The sequence below is a fragment of the Cynocephalus volans genome, chromosome 1 (assembly GCF_027409185.1).
Source record: "Cynocephalus volans isolate mCynVol1 chromosome 1, mCynVol1.pri, whole genome shotgun sequence".
NCBI lineage: Eukaryota > Metazoa > Chordata > Mammalia > Dermoptera > Cynocephalidae > Cynocephalus > Cynocephalus volans.
In genome coordinates, this window is record NC_084460.1 from 55,543,346 (window position 1) to 55,567,653 (window position 24,308).

Consider the following 24,308-nt stretch of genomic DNA (forward strand, 5'->3'; position numbering starts at 1 on the left):
AGAACTTTGACCATAAGAGGCCTGTAGACACCCATGGTCACAACACCCATCGGCATGTTCCACTGGGAACCAACTTGAAAAAGTTCCCATTGGTTGCTTTTATGGACTCATGCCCGTGCTGTTTTCTCAAAATTGGGGGGAATTTCAGGTTTTAAGGATGTGTCCAGCAGGGTTAGCCCAGGACCCGATGACTGGGGGGCATCAGGTGTGCGGGATGTGATGATTGTCACCTGTAACCCCATCTGCACAGATCGGGCTGGTCAGCTTTCCTGAGAAACACTGTACAGATCTGGCATCTGGGAATTTTCGTATAGCCTCTTGAGGGTAATGACTTCTGGGAAAATGGGGTGCTCACTTTTCCTCAGTGAACTTTGCAGGAGAATCAGCTGGCACCCCCCGCCCCCAGCCCTGCCCATCGACCTGTGCTCATGTAGCCAGTCCCCGGCTCCCCACTCCATCCCCTCCGTGGCTGTGGATTTTGATCAGGTTGTTCCCACCTTAGCCCGTCCATTCAAGAGGCCTTCTCCAGCACCCTGTGCTTCTGGCTGTCATCTCCCCCCGATATCTATGGCCCGGGGAGTATGTACCACACAGGGCCTGGGCCCCACCTGCAGAGAGCCTCTCACATCAGGTCCAGGAGGTCTGGAGTGGGACCCACCATCCACATTTCTATCACAACGAAATTTGGAAACTACTGATGAACATCCCTCTGCGGACCAAGATGGTGCCCACGGAAGGTGCTCAGGGAGATCCTGTACTGAAGGCAACTTGACCACCCACACTCTCCACGTGGCTTCACCTCCGGATGTTTACGAGGCAGCCCATGGACGTAAGAGCCAAGGCTCCTACTTGGCTCTTCCTAATTCTGGGCTCCTAACAGATGAGCAGGTTGAAAAATAGGAAATGATGATAAATTACAATTTTTTGCATGTAGATGGGGGAAGGGTGCGTCTGATTACATTCTTCCCCTGACACTTTTTTCCTTATTTTTCTTTTTCCTTTTCAAAAAAAAAAAAAATGGCGATAATTCAGAACCTGCCTCAGGTCTGTTTTACATTATTCTTCTCTCACTTGTGAACCATGACTGAAGGGAAATGACCCCGCATCTTGCTAATGTTGAGCAGTCCCTGGGGACCTCACTGAGAAGCCACAGCCAATTACTCCCATCTGCACACACAGGGAACAATCCTCCATCACAAGCAGAGCCAGGCGGGTTGGGAGCAGCGCTGCCCGGAGCTTAAGAACACAGGACGGCATGCACAGGAGGGGTTGCAGGCAGCACCGGCCCTGGGAGGACACAGGCCACAGCTGGTAGGGCTGCAGGCATGGGGGTGATGGTCATTTATTGTTTCTAACAGGCAGCTTGCCCGTGAACCTGGGGCCTCGGCCTTCCAGTGAGAACCGAAGGCCATCGTTGTTTCTGTGCCTCCTTCGTCCTCTTAAGTACATTTACCTCTCACTTCTTCCCCTGAGATAACAGCTTATGTGTTCCTAAGTGAGATGGGTTTGCCACTTCACCCGTGGAAATAAAGAGGATGCCTGCATTTGAGATGGCTACAGAAAACCTGCCGAGAGAGAAGCGCCAGGACCAGAGATCAGTCGATCTGAAAAGATGGCAAGACGACCTATCCTGGACTCCCCAGACTCCCCCACATGGCAGGGACAGAGTGGGGCCAGGCCAGGCAGCTCACTCAAGCCCAGGATGTCATTTTATCTGTAAAGAGCCTACATCCATTTAGGCATGTGACTCCGTGATATACCAGCCATGTGACTCCGTGAGATATGAGGCATGCGACTCCGCGAGATATCTGTACTGCTCAATGGCAATATCACTTAACCCCCCACACACACATTGTAAAGTGAAGCTCGCACTCCCAGAGGTACCCCAGGCTTTGGCTTCTGGTATCACCTCCCTCAGCTACCGCCCATACCCCAGGTGTCTAGGAAGCCACAAAGCACAGAGCTCTGCCAGCCCCTCCCTTTAACATCGAAACTGAGGCCCAGTGAGATTGAAAGACTCACCCAGATCCCATGGCCGGCCCCAGGACGCAAGCCTGGGGAAACTTGCCGCCTCCTCTGTAAATCACCGTCGTAAAGCAGGATCAGCAGAATGTATCCAATACTAAGCACGATTGATTAAGACTCAGCAGGGAGAGGCAATCTGAAATGAGAAACACTTTGTAAATAAAAGCTGATTAAGAAGCAGACAGATTTAGGGCTTTACAAACCAGAGTCTGGCGTTGGAGTCATCTGCACCTTGGAGGCACACCGCCCTGGAGGCTGCCAGCCCCCACACCTCACATGCCCTTTCTAGGAAATGCCCCATCCGTGTTCGGCCCTGAGAAACAAGTGCTGAGCGGGCGCATCCTTGGGACCTGGGCACCTGCATGGTCCTGAGCTTCATGAGGCGCCCCTGCCTGAGCCCACCTGCCACCTCCTCCTGGCTGGTCAGGGCTCCACAGGGCCCAACGGTGGCAAACCCCACGAAGACCCACCTAAGCAAGAGAAGAAAGGCATGTGGGATTACTTATGGACATCCAGGGGAAAACTACCCCAGGCTTGGATGACTCTTCTGCTGGAGTCTGTGAGCCGCTGGGCTCTACTCACCCCACCCTCACTCATACCCCCATGAAACAGCAGTTTATGCAGGTGAGGCCCGTGGGGTCCAGCAGGAAAAGGACATGGGTGAGTCCCACCCTACAAAGCTACAGGTCGGGCTCATAGATGCATGCTGGGCTGTGTGGTTCAGGTGGCAGCACTGCTGTGGGAGACACTGGAGCCAGAGCAGAAGGTAGAGATGCAGGGGGGGCCTGGTGTCTTCTGTGGGGTGTCCAGCCCCCCCCCCAGGAGGCCACCTGTGAACAGAACCTGAGGACAGGAGTGGCCCCCACCTGGTTCAGGGAACAGCGAGGCAGGGCCAGTGGGCAAGGAAGGGCGGAAGGGGTGGAGGGTGGGAGAGGCCGCAGGGGCTGGGACCTGCAGCTGGAAGTGCCTGGCCAAGGAACCGCTGTCCCCAGGAGCCCGTGATGGCAAGGGAAATGGCAGGGCTTCCACCCTGCCCACCTCAGACCCTGGTCCAGGGGAGGAGAGCCCAGCCCTGCCAGCAGCTCCAGGAAAGTCCCCTGCTGGGGTCACCTGCCCTCCCCTGGGCAGTCACCTGCTGGGTGGGATGCCGAGCTCTTGATTGGCGGGACTCTGGACCCACCCCACAGCTCTGGAATCAGCTCCTGCTTCTCTGCCATCTGCCTCGGTCACCCAGGAAGGGGCCGGTGCCCACCTCCCTGCTCTGGGAGGACCCCGGGCTGGGTCAGGAAGCCTCCCGTGCTCATTCCTTCCCTCACCTGAGCAGTCTCTCAACCCCTGCCCACCACCACTACCCTAGGGCTCCATGCTAGGAAGAAGGAAAAATGGTTCAGGCTGGCCCTCCTCTTGCTACTGCCAAGCAATTTGGACAAATTCCATCACCTTGCTGTGCCTCGGTTTCCCTTCCTGGGATATAAGGGTTAGAGGACACCCTCGGCACATCTGCCCCCCAGGCCCTACTGCTTCTAAGCCCTCAAGGTTCATCCCAGCCACTCCTCCCCCAGGACTCCAAGATGAAACCCGCACTCTCCCCCCGTCTGCACCCCTATGAATCATGCCCAGCTTACAGGACCCCCTCTGGCCCTGCCCCCCAGCTCCATCCCTCTTCCAGTTTCTTCTGGAAACAGGGTTCCCAATGTCTGCCCAATGCTCCCCGGACACCACCTTGTCCGCCCCACACCCCTGGATAGGAGCCCCCTGATCATCCCATTTTGCAGAGGAGGGACCGAGGTAGGGGGTGAGATGGAGACTGACCAGTGTGGGCCATTTAGAGCAGACCCATGCTCAGCCCCACCTGCTCACCTCCAAAGCCTGGGACACCGCCCCCGCCCCACTTTCCTTCCAGGCCCCAAATATCCCTTCAGTTTAATGAGGCATCTGCCTGATTTGGGGGTGTATTAGTCAGGGTTCTCCTGAAAGACAGAATCAATAGGATGTGTTATATATAGTGTATGAGCGGGGATTTATTAGGGGAATTAGCTCACATAGTTGTGAAGAGGAGTCCCACAATAGGCCGTCTGCAAACCGGATGCCGGCAGCGTGGCTCAGTCCCAGTCCGAAGGCATCAAAACCAGGGCAGGAAGTCCTAGAACCCCAAAGCTGAATCGTCTCGAGTTCTGATGTTCACAGACAGGAGAGAAGAGTGTATCCCAGCTCCAGCGGATTGAGACATCTTCATCTTTTTTCTCCATCTTTTGTTCTCTCCATCCCCAGAAGAGTGGATGGTTCCTACCCCACACTGAGGGTGGGTCTTTCCCATCCAGTCCACTCAGATTCTCATGCTAATCTCTGCTAGCAACTCCCTCAGGACACACCTAAAAGGATAGCTTTACCAGGTTTCTCATATTCCTTAATCTAATCAAGTTGAAACCTAGTATTAACCCTCACAGGGCCATCCATGCTGTCCTGCTTCCAGCTCTGTGCCCGTCCTCTGCCCCCTTCCCGGCCTTTCCCTCCTGGCGAATTCCTATTTGCCCTGCAGTGCCCTGCCCAGGTGTAACACCTCCATGAGCATTTCTGCACCCCCCGCCCCATGGAATGAGTTACATGCCACCCAGTGCCAGTTTGAACCTGCTGCCCATCGCTGGTTCTGTGCCCATTGTCCCTGCTGCCGCAGGAGAGGCGGCGGAACAGGTCGTCAAGATGACATGCCGAGGTCGGACGGCGCAGGACCCAGTCCTCACCTTTCAAAACCAAGCAGGCCTTCACCTCCTGAGCCCCGTGTCCCCTGCAGGCTGTCTGGAGGACAGAATGAGAGCCCACGGCTCGCCCATGACCCCCAATACCTGAGCGCCTCTGAGGTCCCCTCGTGTTGTCATCTCCCACTCGCCATCCATCCTCAGTACACGCCTGTGGCACTCGAGGGGTTAAGTCTGTCCCCTGGATTTTGCTCCACACAGAGAGGCTGACAGGATGCTACTGACCCCTGCCAGGCTGTGCTGACTCCCTCGGGTGTGGGGTAAGAAAACACCCGTGGCCCCCAGGGCAGTGCAAGGTCAGGGTGTCCCCAGAGCAGGGGCTTCCCTCTGACATGGTGCAGGTGACCAGGGCCTCACATCTGGGGGGTGAGCTGAGCCACTCCCAGACTTGAGGTCAGAGGTGGCACTTTGGGGAGCTTGCTCCAGCTGCTGTGTGGACGGTGGCTGGGGGCACAGGAGTGGATCAGGGAGCCCAGTGGGTGGCTGGTGGGAGGCAGGAAAGGTCATCTGAACCAGAGGCATGTGGAGGAAGAGTCCAGCGGCAAACCACGTGTGGGGTGAGGGACAGGCACACCCCGGGCGTGGACGGCCTCTGCGTGGATGGCAGGCCACTGCCTTTGCCCAAAAACACTAGATCGATGTGGGAGCAGAGCCCACATAGGCGGTCAAGCTGAGGGGGCAGACTCCATGGAGCATTCTTGTGGAAGGATCCTGCGAGCCATCAGCACCCCAGGAGCTACCCCCTTAACCATATCCTCCCAGTTGTCAAATGGAGGTGGAGTGCGGCAGGTGACTCCCTCAGAACTCCTGGTCCAGCTCATCTGCAGGTCGAACTTGGTTGGACTCAAGACAAGCTCGGCAACCAGGACCCTCCCCAACCCCACTAGTTACAGGAGCTCTGACTGTAACGACCAGGGAGCGGGTTTGGCTGGCGTATGGTGCTGGCAGGCTGTGGGTTTTGAGAAAATCATGATACTTTTTGGTACTTTGAAAAGTTCATGGAAAAACGGAATTAAAAGATAGTCTGAATCTTTTCACTTTTCAAAGACGCCTCATAAATACACACACACAGAGACATACACACACATATTCACATGTATACATGTGCACACGTGTATAACACATAAACACATACACTCACCAATGCACGTGTGCACACATACAAGGGGTCTTCAAAAAGTTAATGGAAAGACTTGTATTATCTTTTAATTTCATTTTTCCACAAACATTTTGAAGAACCCTGATACATCTCTACATGTGCATACATGCATGTATGTATATACATACATATCTGCATGGTACCTACATACATGTGTGTATGTGTACTATATAATTTTTATTAACAGTGGAGATTGCATTCAAATCATCACGCAATGCCCAGTCATCATGCACTTAGAAGTACAGATTAAAGAAATGCACCAGGGGAAATCAGCAGATGTCATCTATCAGGAAACATTTCTAAGAGTAACTGGAAGCATTATTTATAATTAGTGTAATTATGTGTCAGTGTTCGTATGCCATATTCTGCATGGGCCCAAGACTATTGCATGTTCAAAAGAACATGCTTGTTCTACCAGGGTAACTGGTAATTGTCGCTGACAGATTTTCTCGAGAGCAGCGGTGCATCTTCCAGGCAGAAGCCTGCACAGGTCTGGCATTGATTTTCACCAGATTTTGTTATTACATTTGTCTCACAGCTTTAAAATAGCAGCAAATATGTGCAATTTATTTAAACAACACTACGAGAAATTAATGCCAGGCAAGCTTATCCTAAGCAAATGAAGATAAAGCAAAAAGATTTTTTTTAAAGATTTTAAAATAAAAAGGCTGTATGAAAACGCTTCAAAATTCTGAGTCTGAAATCCAGAGGGCCCCGGTGATCTTCTGGTGGTGGGGAAGCATCACCAGGTGAGACAGACCAGCTGGCATCTGCCTCACCACAGCAGGGAGACACGGAGGGCCAAAACCCCCCCACACACCCCTACCCCAGAGGTCGTGCTTGCTGTGGCCACGGCTCCCCGCTGTCCTGTCCTGAAAGAGATGTTTGCTAAGTCTGGCTGACTGCCCTCATGCAGACATGCTCAGGAACAAAAACTAACCCCCTCCCTTCTCTGAGGCAGATCCTAGGGACAGGTGAGCCTAACGACCCGTGGTCTGAGTGACCCTGCGGTGAGGTACTTGTACATTTGTACAGCAATGTTCTCTGCCTGCAGCTTGTCTGTAGCCTGGCGGGCTCCTTCAACACAGATTGCCAGTGCCACCCCAGAGTCAGGAGGTCCAGGTGGGATCCAAGAATTTGCATTTCTAACGACTTCCTCAGGGTGCTGACTCTGCTGGTCCTGGGAGCAGCCTGGGAATTCAGAGGTCTATCTCCCCAGTTATCAGCATATTGAAGACATCCTGGGTGCAGAGAAACCTCACTCAGACCCCCTTTGCCATCGGTTCCCACGTCTTCCTTAGGAATATCGATTTCTGCACATGGCACACCTAACATGGGGACTGGCAAAGGGGATGAGATTTCCCTGGCAGAGAGACCCAGAAGTGAAGGGTAGCGCTCATCTGGGTCCTCTGGCCTTGGGGTCAGACTCCTAGCATTCAAATTCTCCCTGTGCCTAATAAGCTGTGTGACCCTCAGGAGGTCCTCATATCCTCCCTAGCAAAGGGGGAATGAAGTTGCTTCCCCCTGAGTTGGTGATAGGGAGGATTCAGGGAGACTACGTTTGTCTTGGAGTCAGGAACGGCATTTGTCTTGGAGTCTGGAACCTGAGTGTCCACTGCAGGGTCACAGCTGTTGCTGTTTCTGTTTACAATTTTGGTGTTATTTCAAGGCACTTCAAGCAGGGGGATTAATTTGGTCTTTCTCATCAAAGCATAGACTTCATTAGCCCAAACTGTCAGGTCTCCAAGGTGAGGAGGGGAGAAAGTCAGACCAGACTCCCCAAGGGTGCTGTTTGTCTGGGGCCTGGTCTTAGAGGATGGGTGGGACTTAAGAGGAAGGGCCTGTGTGGTCACTCAGGACCTGACACTCAATATCTACAAGGCATCGGCTACTCATCTGGAAACCAGTTGTCTGTGCTCCGGGTTGCAGGGGAGAAGGTGTGGCCAGCACTTTCCTAAAAGCAGTTCCTCGAAGGTCTCCAAGGACCCAGAGAAGACCCATTCCTGGTCATCAGTCGGGGGGGCTGGCCGAAGTACCGGTCTGACTTGAGCTGAAGATGGTGTAATGTCATATTTCCATAGAAATCAGGGCCACCTGGGCTGGTTTACACCTAACACTGCTCCTTGCTGACAGAGGCTGGGAGTGACCTGTGGAAGCCTTTGGGTTTTTAATTGCTACAAATGCTTGAACGCAGGAGCTCAGCATGAGACAGCTGGACCCTGCTGGAAGGAAGTCCCAGAGGGGATCCCTCGCTGGAGTGTAGCTTGTCCAGATGGATTTTTGCACTGATGTAGATTTATGTTTGGGCATTTGGGGGCAGATACACACATTGTATTTATTTATTTTTGCGTCAAGTAGGCAGTTGTGTCTATGTGTGTTTAACTTATTTCTACGGAGCCATTTTTCCAAAAGGGACTGGGAAGGTGTTCTGTCTCTAGAGGGCAAGGATGAGACCCCCTGGTGTTCTCACCTATGTCTGGAGCTCAGTGGAGGGTGGGGACCCACCATGACTGAGGTCAGATGCCCCCTGACCAGCCTTGTCTTCCTGCCTTGGGCTGTCCTGGTCCAAGTTCCATTTCTGCTGTGTGAATGCTCATGTAATGTCATCTCTGAGATTAGAGTGAAGTGAACATGGACCATGAAGACTATGCCGAGGGCACCATATGGAGCATCTTGAATAAACAAGACATGACATATGTACAGATGTCATGTATCTACATGAAATTTCGCTGGCTCCTTCAACCATAAGAAGCCATGTGCAATATAACACTTAGAAAATACAGGAAGGTAAAAGGAACAAGGAGAAATAAAATAACACAGAACTCGCTGGTCACCAGAGAAAACCAGCATTTACACACTGGTGCATTTCCTTCCAACTCTTCCTCCATCCTTTAAAAATAATCAGAGCTTGTGTCATGTATTTACCTCAGTGCTGTTTCTCTTGCTCATATTTTATGGGCATTTCTTCGTGTCAGAGTCTTAAAAGAGTAACTTTTCATGATAATAATATCTAGAGATATAAACGTAGGGTAATGCATTTAACTACTATTTACTATCAGACATCCAATTTTTATGGTATTTTTACCATTATCAAAACATCTGCAGTGAACATCTTTATACAAAGATTTTTGTCCACACAGTTTCCCTGGGGCAGATTTCCAGCTGTGGAGTTGTTAGGTCGAAGGAGAGGCTCATTTATGAGGCTCTCGCTAGTCACTGGCGAGCTGGTGATGGAGGGCTGTTCTGACCACGGTGCCCCACTGCCGGGAGCCACCTCGGCGTCAGCACACCAGCACTGTATCCCACTGCTCACCGCCAGGAGTGGGCTGGACATTTTTTCAGTGTCATCTAATTTTATTCCCATAGCAACCCTCTGAATTCAGTGCTATTGTTACCATCCCCATTTCATAAAAGAAGAAACTGGGATTTAAGAGACTTTGCTCCATGTCATGTGAATCGTTGGATGCATGTAAATAAAGGTGCCAGGTCTGTCTAACTAATCCCACACCCTCAACCATCTCCCTCTGCTAACTCACAACACACTCCTTGGTGTTGAGGAAGAATCTTGTTTAGTTTTGTCAATTGATACGTGAAAAGGAAATATTACTTTAATTTGCATTATTTGATTACTGGAAGATGTGAGCATTTTTTGCAAGTGCATTAATCATTTATATTTATTTGACTGTGAATTATCTATTGCTGTCCTTTCCTTATTATGAAAAAAGATTCAATTTTTTTCTTATTGATTTGTAAGAGATCTTTATATATGACTATTAACCCTTTGTCAGATTTGTTGTAAATCATGTTTTCCAAAGTTTCCAATTGCTTTTTGGGCATGTTTTCATAAACAGGAGTTTTAAATTAAAAATGTGCTAGTCTTTTCCTTTTTGATTTCTTCTGTTGTTTTGGGCGTAAAAAGCCCTTACCTACACTATTGGTTAAATAGTCAACTATATTTTCTTCCTTCTTTGCAGTTTCTTTTTCTCTCATTTAATTTGTTGTCCATCTCATCATATGGGGGTCTCTCACTCGATTTTTTTTCCTAACACTTACCCCCTTTCCTCAACATTGTTCAGTCTTTCTCTGTCAATCTTGGGTAGTACAGAATCTCTTGACACATGCCTTTGTCCTTAGTGCAAACTTAACCAGACTTCTTTGACCCTTCTCTCCACAGAATGACACGCTGCTGCCGTGGCCCCAGCATCAGCGCTCCAGCGGGTTGAGGCGGCAGAAGCGGGACTGGGTCATCCCACCCATCAACGTGCCAGAGAATTCCCGTGGACCCTTCCCACAGCAGCTTGTGAGGGTGAGTCGAGGCCCCTCCTGTGCAATAGGCAAGGTCTCAGCTCCAGCCCCAGCCTATTGCAAAACAAGGGGCAGGTTCTGCATTTGGTGTCCAAGGTCAAGATTTTGCCTTTTCAGTAATGAGATAAGTGGTATACAGAGCAGAGAAAAATTCTGCACCAGTGTTGCGTCCTCCAAGGAAATGGGTGATTTTTCTCAGTTACTTTCAAACGACTGCTCTGGTACATGGAAGCAGGTGGGGGTGGGGATGCGGATCGTGGCCTTTGACCTCTGACACCTTTCTTTGGTCTGGTTGTTGACGTTTTGAAGGGTGGAATGATGGCATGTCTGCGATGGTGACCATCACGCTGAAAAGCCGGAAGGGTGCAATCCACTGGTTCTTCAGTGTCACTGTGCTCCCAACAGCCACCACAGGTTGCTTTTCCTGCAGAAAGAATCTATTTTACAAATTTGTATTTCTGTAATCGAGGACATCAACTAGCATTTTGTTCTTCCCTTTGAAGAAAATTGCAACCCAATCTGAGCAATAATTTGATAGAATGATAGTGAGGATTCCATTAAATAATTCCCATCCATTGTGGAAAAGACTCCCCCACTCTTTGGAAATGAGGGTCCCTGGAGTATTATTAAGGGGTCGTTTTCACCCTTCGTGCTGATGAGCCTCTGTTTTGTTCTCGTTCCCATCGAGGTGGGAAGCCGGGTTGTGTGTCTAGGATGCAGAGAGGAACAGAGGGAAGCAGCAGCCATGCGGGCCCATCTGAGTCTTCACGTCCACAGCGCCAGCCATGAGGAGCTCACTGACCTAGCCAGCAAGGAGCAGGGACGGTGTGTTGTTCAGACCAGAGCCCCTGGCTTAGTGAATGCAGTGTGCGAGGACACACACACACACCCCGAGGTGACTCAGCTGCAGAGGGTCATCCTGGCTTCTCTGCACAGAGCTGACCCTACCGTCTCAGCATCCCCAGGTGGGGTGTTGGGCTTTCCTGAGCCAGCACGCCCCTGGGGTTGCCTGGCTGGGCTGCAGATTTCACTGTGACGTGTGGCTCAGGACTTGAGGGAGCTAACAAGGATAGAAACCCCATCCTGGGGGTAGATTCCTGGGACCCACATCTTCTGCCCCTCCCCCACAGTGCCCCGGTGGCGCTGACGACAGTTCTGTGCCCCACCACAGTGCTCACCAGCTCCGCACCTCCATGGAACCCACTCTCCCTGGCTATCACTCATGTGGCTATTTACTTAAAATTTTTCTCTAAGGGATTCATTTTTAAGACTTTGTATCAGACTGTGATGGGAACACTGGTTTTGTTTGCTGCAATCGAAGTGGGCTGTGAAGACAGCATAAGGCAAAAGAAACAACTGTGAGAGTCCACACCAGAGCCTGGGGCAGCCGTTGATCTGTTGCAGGGGAGCTGATGTGTGAGGATCAGAGTGTGTTTGAGATACCCTGGGATCCAACAGACACATGGTCTTTGAATGTCACCAGGACTGAAAGCAAACCCGAAAGGGAGTGAGGTTTTCATGGAGCTATTCAGCTTTATTTAATGCTTTGTGCTCATACTACCCAAAAATTGCCTCTTGCAGAAACTCATTGATCTTGCTTGCGGGTTGGCAAACCTTTTCTGTGAACAGCCAGATAGTAAACATCTTAGTCTTTGTGAACCCTGTGGCTGTTGTGTTGTGAAAGCAGCCATAGGCAATATGTAAACTAATGGGCGTGGCTGTGTTCCAATAAAACTTTATTTACCAAAACAGTCAGTGGGCTGGATTTGGCCCATGGGTGTAATTTGACAGCTGTTGATCCAACTCAGTTCCCAAACTCCAGGAAGGTCTGCCCCAAGTCTTCCTTGCAGGCACACAGTAGGCGCATTATTTGCTCAGTGTCTGCTCACATGCCAGCGAGGGTGTGTGCAATTGATTGGTATCTCAGCACTCCTGGAATACTCCCTCATCCTGGTTTTCAGAGTTTCTCAGGCTAATGATCTAGGACAGGCCCGTGGGACTTTCTTCTTCTGCTCCCATCTGTAGAAAGGCATGCAAAAGATACCCAAAAAAAGGAGGTCATTGTGGACAGAGCTTTATCCAAGGATTCCCAGGCCTCCTGATCTGTGGGGCTCATTGATCCTGCCGTGTTTGTCTTCTGCGGGACAATGGAGAAGACACTTCTGTGCTCTCTGCCTGGCCGACCTCCCGTGCTTTCAGTGGCTGAGGAAGTCAGGGCTGGGGACAGAGTTAGGGAAAGGGCCAGCTTCTCTCACACCCTCAGGGGCTTGTTCCCCCAAGAGGCAAAGTTGTGCTGTTGAACATTTCTTCTCAAGACATCACAGTGAGAGCTGGGCTTGCTACACCTCTGAATAGGGGACCTGGTTTTCCAATCTGAACAGCTACAAAGCAGGGGATTGGCCCCTCCCCAGTGAAGACAAAGCTTAGAAAATGTGGCAAAGAGAGCAGCAGGCAGCAGGACTCTCACGCCCCTACAGACACAGGCTCCTGAAGACTCTCTTTGCCACTGACATTTCTATACTCGAAATGTGGGGGAAGGAAATGTGCTGTAGGTGTCAGAATGAGAAGAGCTGCAAATTCTATGGTTCTGGGAAACTATCACTAGCATCTTTTAGACTCACTGAGGCGGCAGTTGCTTCTGCCTTAGAGTCTGTGGCACTGCTGTGGTTTGGAGCAAATTTGTCCTCAGAGTATACCTAACTGTCCAGCAGCCCTTTGGGGAGGGCTGCCTCCATGCTGGAATGTCCACTCTGAAACAGGATGTAGGTGCATGTTAGGGTTGGCTAGCTGCTATTAGGAGTATTCCTGACATTTCAGAAACCTAACACAACAGAAGCTTGCTCCTTGTGAAGGTTGGTTGGTTGTGGGGAGAAGGGACTCTGAGCTACAGCCATTCAGTGGTGCAGGGCAAGGGTCTCGGGATTGGCTAGGCTCAGAAGTGGCTGCTCAGTTCCACCTGCATGCCACTGGCCAAGCCCAGTCACGTGGCCAAATCTAATTGCAAGGGATGCCGGGAACTATAGACCAACTCCGTGCCCAGCAGGAGAGGGATATAAATTTGGTAAATGGCTGCTCTCTGCCGTGGCAGGTTTCTAGAGATGAGATCAGCCTGTGTCCTTTCCTCTCTAATGACCCATTACCCGAAGGAGCCCTGAGCCACTGGGTAGCTCTGGGTGAGCAATTCAAATCTAATTTTTCAGCCCTTCCCAGAGCCTGGTCTTTCTTTAGCCCTCCACCCTCCTTTATTCTCTCCATACCATGTACTGTTATCTGACTTTATGCTCGTTATCTACTCCTCTGCTTACTTAGTATCTAAGGGGAGGCTTCCTGAAGGCACAGACCTGACCTCTACCCCTGGTGTTGTAAAAAGCCCCTAGCACACAGTAGAACCAATCCTTGCTGAAGGAATGAATGAGTGCGTGAGTGTGTGGTTGAAGCGATCTCAGTGGTAAGCATTGTGTGGGGCATGCATCAGCTCACACACCAAAATAGCATAGGACATGGGCGCTGGCAAGCATCTCTGCACTGCTTGTCCTGGCTTTCAGAGTGACGACATAGCAGCTCATGTTGGGCTTCTCCCTCTGCTTCCATTTGAAGACAGGCATCCAAGCAGAGCAGGGTTCTTGGGGGGAGATGGATCTTTCACAAATGGAAAATGGAATCTACATGGTGGCTTCTGTAAAAGATTTGTCTTTGCCAAATGGACTCCAAGTCATTATGTAAGAACTCAGCATGTGCATGCACACACCACCCCACTTCATACATGTATCCATATGCACATACACATACATGAACACATGCACACACCACCTTACTTCATACACACATATACCCATGCACACACGCACATACCACACTTCATACACACACACACACACATGTACACATGTACATGCACACACCACCCCAGTTCATACACGCACATACATGTGCACACAAGCACACACCACCTCACTTCCTGTATACACATACATATGCACAAATGTGTACGTGCACACATGCACACACCATCCTACTTCACATGTGCATACACTTGTATGTGCACACACGCACACACCACCCCACTTCACACACACATACACACACACACACACACACACACACACATATCCATACTCTTGCTTGCTGCCCCCCCATTAGATTCTTATCCAGCACAGACACAGTTTGGGGCGTGCTTTTCTGCCCTGTGTCCATCTACAGGACGTGATTTACTGTCGGTGTTCTAGGGGCTGTTCCTGAAAGAAACCCAGGTCAGCGCAGGACTGTGGTGTGTTGGGAGTGGGAGCAAAGCGTGGGGCGCAGGTGCGGCGGGTCAGCTGCAGCTCTGCACACATCACATGCTGCATTCTGATAAGTTACACTATGTGGGAAAATGGGTGGGTAAGAAGGAGGCAGAATGTTCTTCCCAAAGAACCTCCATGCATGACAGACTGTCTCCTGGAAGGAATACCGTGTCTCTTCATAAGCACTAGCTCCACTGTGCAGGGACAAATAGGTAAGCCACAGATGGAGAGGAAAGCACTGGAAGGGGCTGAAGTGGCTGTGAGCCCAAGCCTGGTGGAGCTGTGAGCGTCCGAGGCAAAGTGGAAGTGCTGCTGGTGGCCACACGCTGGCACGGGACCGTTGCACAACTGAGCGCTGAGCCAGGAGGTGCAGCGGCATACCAGTGGTGCCACTCGGGAGTCCCGGCTGTCCTCACTTCTCTGAAACCATTCGGTCATTAAGCCGATGCTCCAGGAAGTTGCAAAGGGCTCTTCCTTCTGCTCCCGGGGAACTGGAGAATGGTGGCGGCAGCATGTAAAGGTCAGCAGGATGCCTTCCCTGGTCCAGAATTCCCACTCTGGACTGGACAGTTTGGGCCATCTGTGAGGTGCCGAGCCCCACGCAAGCATCAGGGACTCCGAGGGAGAGAGGACATAGAGTCCTGTTGTCACGTGGAGAGCCACCCAGCAATCAGCTTTCTGCTTATAATTCTGAATTTGGTCACTTAACTGAGTGTGATGTCCCCTATACGGGTACACTGGTGGAGGGCTTTGAAAAGCCTCTTCTAGTGCGCACATTCGAGTTGACTGCTGTCAACATTCAGAAGTAAGGATAAAATCAAACTTTCAAAGAGAGGATCTGTTTCTTGGCTGAGTCTAATAAAAATTCAGAATGCGCTAACTTGAGAGATTGTCCAGGGCAACTGTAGGAACCAGCTGGAGACAAAGAGGAGGAAGGTCGTTCTCCTGGGAGACAGGTCCTTTCATTCTGGAAGTTGATATTTTACAAGACTAGAGTCATGCGAACTAGGCTGCAGGCCCTGACGGGGAGCAAGCCTTGGGAAAAGAGCTCTGAAGGTGGGATTCTGGAAGGGGCGGCTGTGTAGTCGCCTAGCCTGCAGGCAGCCACGCGGGGAAGACAAGCAAAAAACCATTTCTAGAGCAGGGAGATCACAAGAGCACAGCGACAGGCAGCTTGCAAAGGCAGTGAAAACCAGCTCCCGGCACCTACCAACTCAGATGAGCTTACCCGATTGAAGTGGAATGTTCTCTTCAGGTTTTCTCGACGCATTTGGTTCCCATTTTGTGCATATATGCCACGTTGCCTCTATCCCACCTCAAATATTTATTGCCTTCTGTGTGAGTGGAGATGGGCTGGGTCTTTGGGAACCTGAAGGTGAAAGGACATGCCCCCCCCCACCACGGGCTCAGAGCCAGTCAAGTGAATGAGGGGTGCCCTGAGCTGGGGTCTGTGGCCTGTGGCAGACTCCCTGTAAATGTCTGTTGATGTACGAGGCACGTGGCAGAGCTGGCTGAGTGTTAACCCTATGTTGTCCCTACATGATGTCTGCTGGGTAACACAGCAGTATAATTACCACCAAGTCCACCTAAGAACCTACTTATTGGCACACGGGAGGCATCCGTTACATATGAACGGCTCACGTGGTCATTATTCATCGTCCCAGGGAAGCAAGGTGACCTTCCCCAAGCACAGATGTGCGTGTGTTCCCCTCCCACAGTTTTCCCTTTGTCTTCAGGAGGTGGTCTGGCTCCTTACCTTGTCACATGGGTTCCCATGGTCTGGCACTGCCCCTTGGCACACCAAGTCTCATAGCTTCCAGACTTGCTCTTACCTTTCGTTACCTGCAAGTCCTGTATGTGACTCTCCCTCAATCTGGAGGGTTTCCCCAGTGCACATGACACCCCTCCACCTTTCTGCTTCCCACCTCCTCTGAGAATGCCCCAACAGAGGCCTTCCTGTGGAGAGCCTTGGCACGCCCTTTGCCTATCATTGTGAAAGAGTTTTTGTCATTGTTCTGCCATTAGTCTGTGCCCCTACTAAACCTGAAGTTCCTTGCGGGATAGGCCACCTATCAAACAGAACACTGGGGACACAGTAGATGTCCTTAAGTACTTATTAAACAAATGAATGATAGCCCCAAGCCATCTCTACTCTCAGCCCTATATGATCATTATGAAGATTGTTAGGTTAGGTATACAGTACTTGAAATAACGGAATTGAAAATTCTTCTAGTAATTGCAAGGTAGTTTACGTCATACACTTCTACAGATAATAATTATAAACTCTGAAAAAAAATTTTAACTATATGAATTTACTTGAAAGTGATCAGTAGTAGCCAGAAGCTGCTGGAGACTCCACCCTTGAAAGAGGAACACAGCACTGGCTGAGGTCCATGGCTCCACGGCTTCCCTCCAGGGCCACCCGCCTAGTCCTTGCATCAAAGGGTGGGTAGATCTCATGCAGAAAGCTACAGTCTTCCTAGTCACAAGAGTTGTAAGATGGAGTTTGGAACTGACAGAACAGCTGGAACGTGAGAGGATAAATCTGAGCAAATATGTAGCCACAGATAGGGACTCCCAAATCTGATCATAAGCTCTGCCCAGATCCTTGGCTGCCTGAACCATGCATACACAGGGAATACTCCAAAGAACCCAGTGAAAGCAACAGCTAGAAGACTGAAAGAACTGAGCAGAGATTTCAGCTGTGGCATACAGCAAGGGAAACAGATTTAGATTTGAGTCCAACCCAGTTAACACCCCACTATAACAAAAAATAAACATTCTTCAAAGAAAGATAACAGAACGAAAGTCTCTACAGTTCATCATTTACAGTGTGTCATCTATAATGATTAGTATACAAAGAAAAATTACTAGACATATAAGGAGAGAGAAAATGTGACCCATAATCAAGAGGGGAAAACTCATAGAAACTAGCCCTGAGATTACCCAGATATTAGAAAAGGCCTTTAAAATATCTCTTATAAATACATTCAAGTATTAAAGGAAAATATGTTCAGAATGAATGAATAGATGGGGAATCACAGCAGAAAAATGGATACTCTAAAAATATAACCAAATGAAATGATAAAACTGAAAAGTACAGTATCTCTAATGAAAAACTCACTGCTTACAAGGAGATTATAGAAGGCAGAAGAAAGGGTCAGTGCATGAGAAGATACATCAATAAAATTATCCAACCTGAAGAATGGGCAGTAGGGAGGACTGAAACACATGGAGCTTCAGCGGGACTATGCCAAGCAGCCCAGCATCGTGTAATGGAAGTTTCACAAGGAGAGGAGAGAGATAAGAAGAAAAAGTCCTTGAAGACATAATGGTTGACATTTTCTCAGATTTGGCAGAAAAACAAACTTACAGGTCCGAGAAACCCACTGAAGCCCAGGTAGATAAATACAAAGAAAGCCTTGCTCATAGTCAAACTGGTGAAATTCAAAAATAAAGAGGAAATCTCTAAAGCAGACAATGACAGTAAGAATTTCTGGCTTCTCTTTAGAAATAGTGGCAATCATGGGCCAATGGAATTATTTTTTTAGATTGCTGAGTGAAAAGAAACTATCAGCCAAGAATTCTATAGCCAGAAAGAAAATATATTCTTCAAAAATGAAGGTGATATAAACACATTTTTGATAAGCACACTGAGGAAATTCACCACCAGCACACCCCAAAAAAATGGTAGAGGGTGTTCTTTAGGCTACAAATGAATGACACCAGCTGTAAATTCAGACCCGCAGGAAGGGATGGAGAGAGCTCAGGGAAAGATGAATTTACAGGCTGATATAAAAGATTCTAATTTTTCTCTTGATTTCCTTAAAAGACAGCTGACTGCTTAAAGCAGACATTTAACATTGTATTACAGGTCTATAATTTGTGTAGATGTTCTAAACGTGACAACAGTGGGACAGAAAGAAAAAAGACAGCAATTGGGCAAAGGGCGAGTTGAACGGAACTGCACTCTTTCCAGGTTCCAACATTTTCCATTAAGCGGGTCAACATTAACTCAGGTAAACTATGATAGTTGTGTAGTTGGGATATGTATTGCCTACCCTGAAACTAATAAAAAATGAATTTTGTTATGAATGCCTGAATTTGAACTGTTACCTAAGTCACCAGACTTTCTAGTTCATTAGCACGAACAAATGAGTTTTGATTGTACCCATCTATGAAAATAAAGATGACACATGAATTACTCTGAATTACTCTCCATTTATTACCTGACATTGTATCTGAACATGCTAATACACATTTCTGTGATTGACAGTGTAAACTCTAAATTCCCCAAAGTTATATTCCATATGCTTTTTGCCTCAAATTATTCTTTAACATGCAAATGTTTTCTAGATAAAAAAAAAAAAAAATTGGAATAGAGCTAAAATCACTACAGGATCTCACTTTCTTCATTTCCCCAATATCTGAGAGGAATATACATGAGTTCCTTAGGAAATTCTCTAGGCCCCCTGACATCCTGTATGCCTGTGCCCTGTCAGACATTGCATACGATCACCATGCAGGCTCCATGTGCTCCAAGTTCCAGCTTCCCATTGCCTGCCTGCTGCTGGACGTTCCAATGGACCCTGGCGTCCTCCTTCGTTGTCTTCGGCTTTCCCTCTTGCCTCTGGAGTCTTTCCCCCAACAGCCAGAGGGAGCCTTTTACACCTGAACCCTGTCAGTCGTTCCTCTGCTCAAGACCCTCTGCAGCTCTGCAAGCTCACTCAAGGTCAAGGTCAAGACCAAGGCTGTGATCCCCCAGGTCCTTGCTCCTGCCGCCACCAGACTTCCTCTCCACTCCTGTCACCCAGCCTTTCTGCCCGCCTGGGGCCCTAGGGCTCCCTGCTCCATTCACTTCCCTGATGTGAGAGGACTGCCCCCCCTGTTCACACACAGCCCTGCACTGCTCCCTGGCCATGTCTCCCATGTCCTGCCCTACTTTGTACCTCTTCATGGTGTGAGTCACACCTGCTGTATGACAGGATTTGCTTGTTATCAATTTCCCGCTGCTGCACTGTGAGCTCCCAGAAGGCAGGAACCATGTCTGCTCTTGTCCTCAGCTGTGTCCCAATCATCAAAACTGTTCCTGGCCTTGACAATCCTGCGTTAAATAGCTGCTGGATGAATGGGTGCCTGGACCTGCTATGGGAGGGGCTGGATTTGGCCTGTGGGCTGTGGTTTGCTGACCCCAGACTATTCCCTGCCTATCAGGTGGGATGGTCTGGTGCACACTGCACAGTGTAACAGGGACTCACTCCTCTGGCTGTGCCCCATGCCCAGGTGCACAGGGCCCTCCCCAGGTGCACAGGGTCAGCCACAGGTGCACAGGGCCTGCCTCCACGTGCACAGAGCCATCCTCCAGGTATACAGGGCCCTCCCCCAGGTGCACAGAACTCTCCTCCAGGTGCACAGAGCCCTCACCCAGGTGCACAGGGTCCTCCCCAGGTGCATGGGGCCTTCCTCCAGGTGTACAGGGCCCTCGCCAGATGCACAGGGCCTTCCTCCAGGTGCACAGGGCCCTCCACAGGTGTACAGAGCCCTCCTCCAGGTGCACGGGGCCTTCCTCCAGGTGCACAGGGCCCTCCCAGGTGCACAGGGACTTCCCCCAGGTGCATAGAGCCCTCCCCTGGAGCACAGGGCCTTTCCCCGGGTGCACAGGGCCCTCTCCAGGTGCACAGGGTCCTCTCCCAGGCTGACAGGGCCCTCTTATAGTTCAGCACACCTCCCTTTCAAGGAGTCACCTGGAGACAGGTCTTGGGAAGACTTGTCTCTTTCCAGGAGGGCAGAATCTACTGATATTCTGATTCCTAACTTTTCTAGTGCATCTCTAAGGTCTTGTACTTCAGAGCTAGAAAAGCTTGTGGGTGGTGAAAAATGCAGAAGCAGATTTTTTTCCTTAAAGGGACCCTCAGACTGAAAGCCTCTGGGAAGACATGAGTAGCAGGAGATGTCCCAGGAGACAGCCTGTGTTTGGGTTCTCCCCACAAGTAGGTCGTGGAGATGCCACCTCTGCCTTCACCATACAGATACCAATTCCATCACCACAGTGGAAGGAACTACTCCAAAGTAATTGAAGAAGATACCCAGGGGTCACTGGCTCAGCCCCTAGAAGAAGTACACCTCTGAGGGAGCTCCAAAGCATTCATACAAACGAAGTGTCCTCTTCCACAGTGAGACAGGGCCACACTTTGACTTGCCTGTCACCTGCAATTCAGGTCCACCTTCCTGGCCCCTGGTGGGGAGGGGCAGGTACACAGGTGCAAAGCCCCCTCCACCTGCCCGGAGTGCGGTTCTGGAACTGCAGCCCTGAGATGGATGGGTCCATCTGCAGCAGCCTGCAAGTCCCCCCCCTTTAATTACACATCGTGCTGAGAACTCCAGGGAATTCATACTGTCCTTGCCAAAGCCAGAGGGAAAGTAAGAAAGCAGAATAGTTCAGCTGCTGTAGGCTCTGTGATTTAATCAATCAGGTGAAAGAAATGTGCAGACCCCTGTGTTGACCGCCCCCTCATCTGAGTGGAAAGTGCTCCCTTTCTGAATTGCTTTAATGGTTGTATTTATGCAGCTGAAAGTCCCTGAGAAGTAAAAGTAAAATCACGTTGTTGCAAATGCTCGGATAATTTATCAGAGAATATTCAATTAGAATATATTAATATTTTAGATTTCCATCATTAACCTAATATTCAGGGATTTAATTCAGTCACTGAATTGCTGTAGTGCCCTGCGTAGGTGGCAGTTTAGGATAAGGGCTTCAGCCACCTGCTCGAATGGACTCTCAGAGTTTGGCAGCAGCCATGGGGCCTCGCGTGTGTCAGGGCCGGCTCCAGAAGTGCAGACCAAACATTGTCCAGATGCTCATGACTGGGGTCCTGGGGATACTTTAGGATGGAACTGGTCTAAGGACAGTTTAAGGACAATGGAGAGTCCTTGTGGATGTATCGGGGCATGGTGGCCAATGGCCCTTTCTTGAGAAGGCGAGCTCTTCCTTCTTCAGTCATGAGCAGCTGAGCATGCCCCTCTTGCATGGAGTGACTGACAGCAGGCTGTGGTGTGGCATCCGTTCGTTTGTTCGTCACTCACACCTTTGCTGAGGCGTTACGTGTTGTGCACCCCCGCGTGCTGGTCCAGGTGCAGAGGCTACAGCCAGGAACAGATGAAACTGGTGCAGCCCTCGTGGCGTTTGTGTTGGGGGGGGGGGTAAGCCAACCAAAGCCACGTGCGAGGGACTGGAGAATGTGGGGTGTAGGCGGAGTTCTGTTTTAGATAAGGTAGCCAGGAAGTCACCTCTGCTGGGGGAACCAAATGCAGTGGTAGAGAGAACCATGGTGACATCAAGAGGAAGAGCACTCCTGACAGACAGAACAGCACATGTGAAGGCTCAGAGTCTTAGAGGAAGAGCCAGGAGGTCAGAGTGGCTGAACAGAGACTGCCAGGGAGAGGATGAGAGCGATGAGCTCAGCGAGTGCTAGGGCCAGGTCACCAAGGGCGGCATGTGCCGTGGGGAGGACTCAGCATTTTACTCTGAGGCCCGAGGGGTGATGAGATGGGGCCTAGATTTATCAAGACCCCCCAGGCAGAGCAGGGGCAGGGGCAGGGACAGCAGGAGGAAACTAGAGAGGAGGTGTCTCCCCGCAAGTAGGGTGAGAATGAAGGGGTGTCATTTTAATGTCCTGCGCAATTTTTTTTTAAAAAGTTGGAAACCCCAATAAATGCTTTTTTCCTTTTTTAAGTTTACTGACCAGTGAATTCAAGATTTGGGAGCCACTGCCTTGGGACCTAAGAGACCCTTGGGTTCCTCCGTCTCTCTGAGCCTGGGAAGAGTCCTTGGGCTCCCAAGGGAAAGTGGTAATCCTGTACGACCACCCCCTACACCATCTGTCCCTGAGAGCAGAGTGCCCGGGCCAGGGTGCAGTGAGGAAGGTGTCCCAGGGGAACTGTGCATACCTCCATTTACAGACAGAAAACTCAGGCTCAGAGGTTTCCACACCCCACCCAGAACACACCGCTGGAAAATGACCAAAACCAGATATGTGCCGTGTCCCAGCCCAGCTCCCTCTCAGCCAGCCCCCAGGTCCCTCCTGCAGTGGGGATATCTGTGGCCAAACCCTGGTCAGCTTACAGATGCCTGTAGTTTGACCCATGCAGTGTTCTTAAGAAATATGAATTAGTTCCCAACATCTTAACCATATAAACTATATATTTAAAATTTCCTAAAGAGAAAACCCATGTGCAAAATTATTCCCTTGAACAATCAGGACAGCTGATGTCAACGGCCCGTCCTCCCATATGGGATATTCGGCAGAGCTGAGGAGCAGCTGCCCTTTACATGGCACGTGGGCTCCAGCGGGCCACAGTCGCCACCACCCCCTGAGGTCTCCTGCTCTCCTGCCTCGTCACTGCCTGTCCTGGTTGGGCCCGTGGGCATTTGGGTTGTGTTCCCCCGATAGGCTGCACTGAGCAACTCTGAAGAAAGAGGTACACACAGACGTCGGCCAGCACCTCCCTGGGGGTGACAGACTCCTGGGCACACAGCATGGCAAAGGGTGTGGGCAGAACTGGGTGGGTGGGGGCCCTGATTGGGCATTTGCATTTTGTTCCAGTTTCTCAGGAAGCCTGTAGACCGTTTACAGCAAGTACAGAGTAGAGTGCTCCTGGTCACGCTGCAGGAGACTCACCCAGAGTCTCAGTGGGCTCTTACAGACATCTGCCCCATGAGGGCATCCAGAGAGGCTGTGTCCACCCCTCACTGTGTCCACCCCTCTGCTAGGCATCTTTACCGTGGGGGGCATCTGCTCCTCAATGGGCTTCTCATTTGCGAGGACATCTGCCCCTTGAGGGTGGGGGAATTGACCTGGATGCTTGGGATCCTCCAGGAATGAGCTACTTCCTGCGAATCCACTGGGCCTGTTGATGGGTGTGTGCAAGCTGTGTGAGGAGCTACAGAACAAGCACCCAGAAGGAGAACCACTTTAGGGGTGCAGATGAGGAGCAGGGACTGCAGGGGGAAGAATGCTCTGTGCAGGTTCAGGGTGTGAGAGGTCCTGAAGAGCTTTCACACTGGTGGCAGAGACAGACAGTGAACACGTGAGCAGACAAGAGGGGAGGAGACTGTGAGAACATGGAAAGAACCTCAGGGAAAAGCAAGCACAGTGATGGGACAGGCTGCAAGGGGCCAGCTGGGACGGGGAGCGGGTGCTTTGGGTGGGGCATGTCAGCGAAGGCCTCTCCAGGGAGCCACTGCTGAGCTGAACGTGCAGGACTGGGAGCCGGCTGTGCAGAAATCATGCAGAGAGAACAGCAATTGCAAAGGACCTGGAGCAGGAATGAGCTGGGCAGAAAGGTTTGTGCAGTGAGAATGCAGTGAGTGGGGGGAGGTGGTGCAAGGAGGGTAGGAGCCGGGTCCCATGGTCGCCGACCAGGCAGGAGGCCAGTGATGCTCCAGGTGCAGTGAGAAGCCTTTGAGGACACCTTCCGATTGTCTCCTCTGCATGCCTTTGGCCGCTGTGTGGGGATGGAAGGTTAAGGGCCGGAGTGGCACCAGAGCCCAAGAAGGAGGGTGTTGGCCAGGTGGGGCCTGACTAGGACAGTGCAGGTGTGCGGGTATGCAGCTGAGGCAGGGAGCCCAGGTGGTCTGGAGGGAAGAATGGACAGGACTTGCTTGGGGAGAGGGAGGTGGGTGCAGGGAGGCAGCAAGCTGGTTCCTGGGGAGGTGTGCCATGTACGGGGTGAGGAGTCTGGGGCAAGAGGCAGGTTGGGGGGTGGAAATCAGCCTGGGGC

At 50.7% G+C, this 24,308-nt stretch overlaps 1 protein-coding gene across 1 annotated transcript in view; it reads left to right on the plus strand.

Moving 5' to 3' along the window:
• Nucleotides 1-24,308, plus strand: part of CDH4 (cadherin 4) — a 646,328-nt gene that overhangs the window by 469,149 nt on the left and 152,871 nt on the right. The window contains 1 exon segment of the mRNA XM_063107192.1: nucleotides 10,090-10,246. Within this exon segment, the coding sequence (XP_062963262.1) occupies nucleotides 10,090-10,246 (157 nt within the window).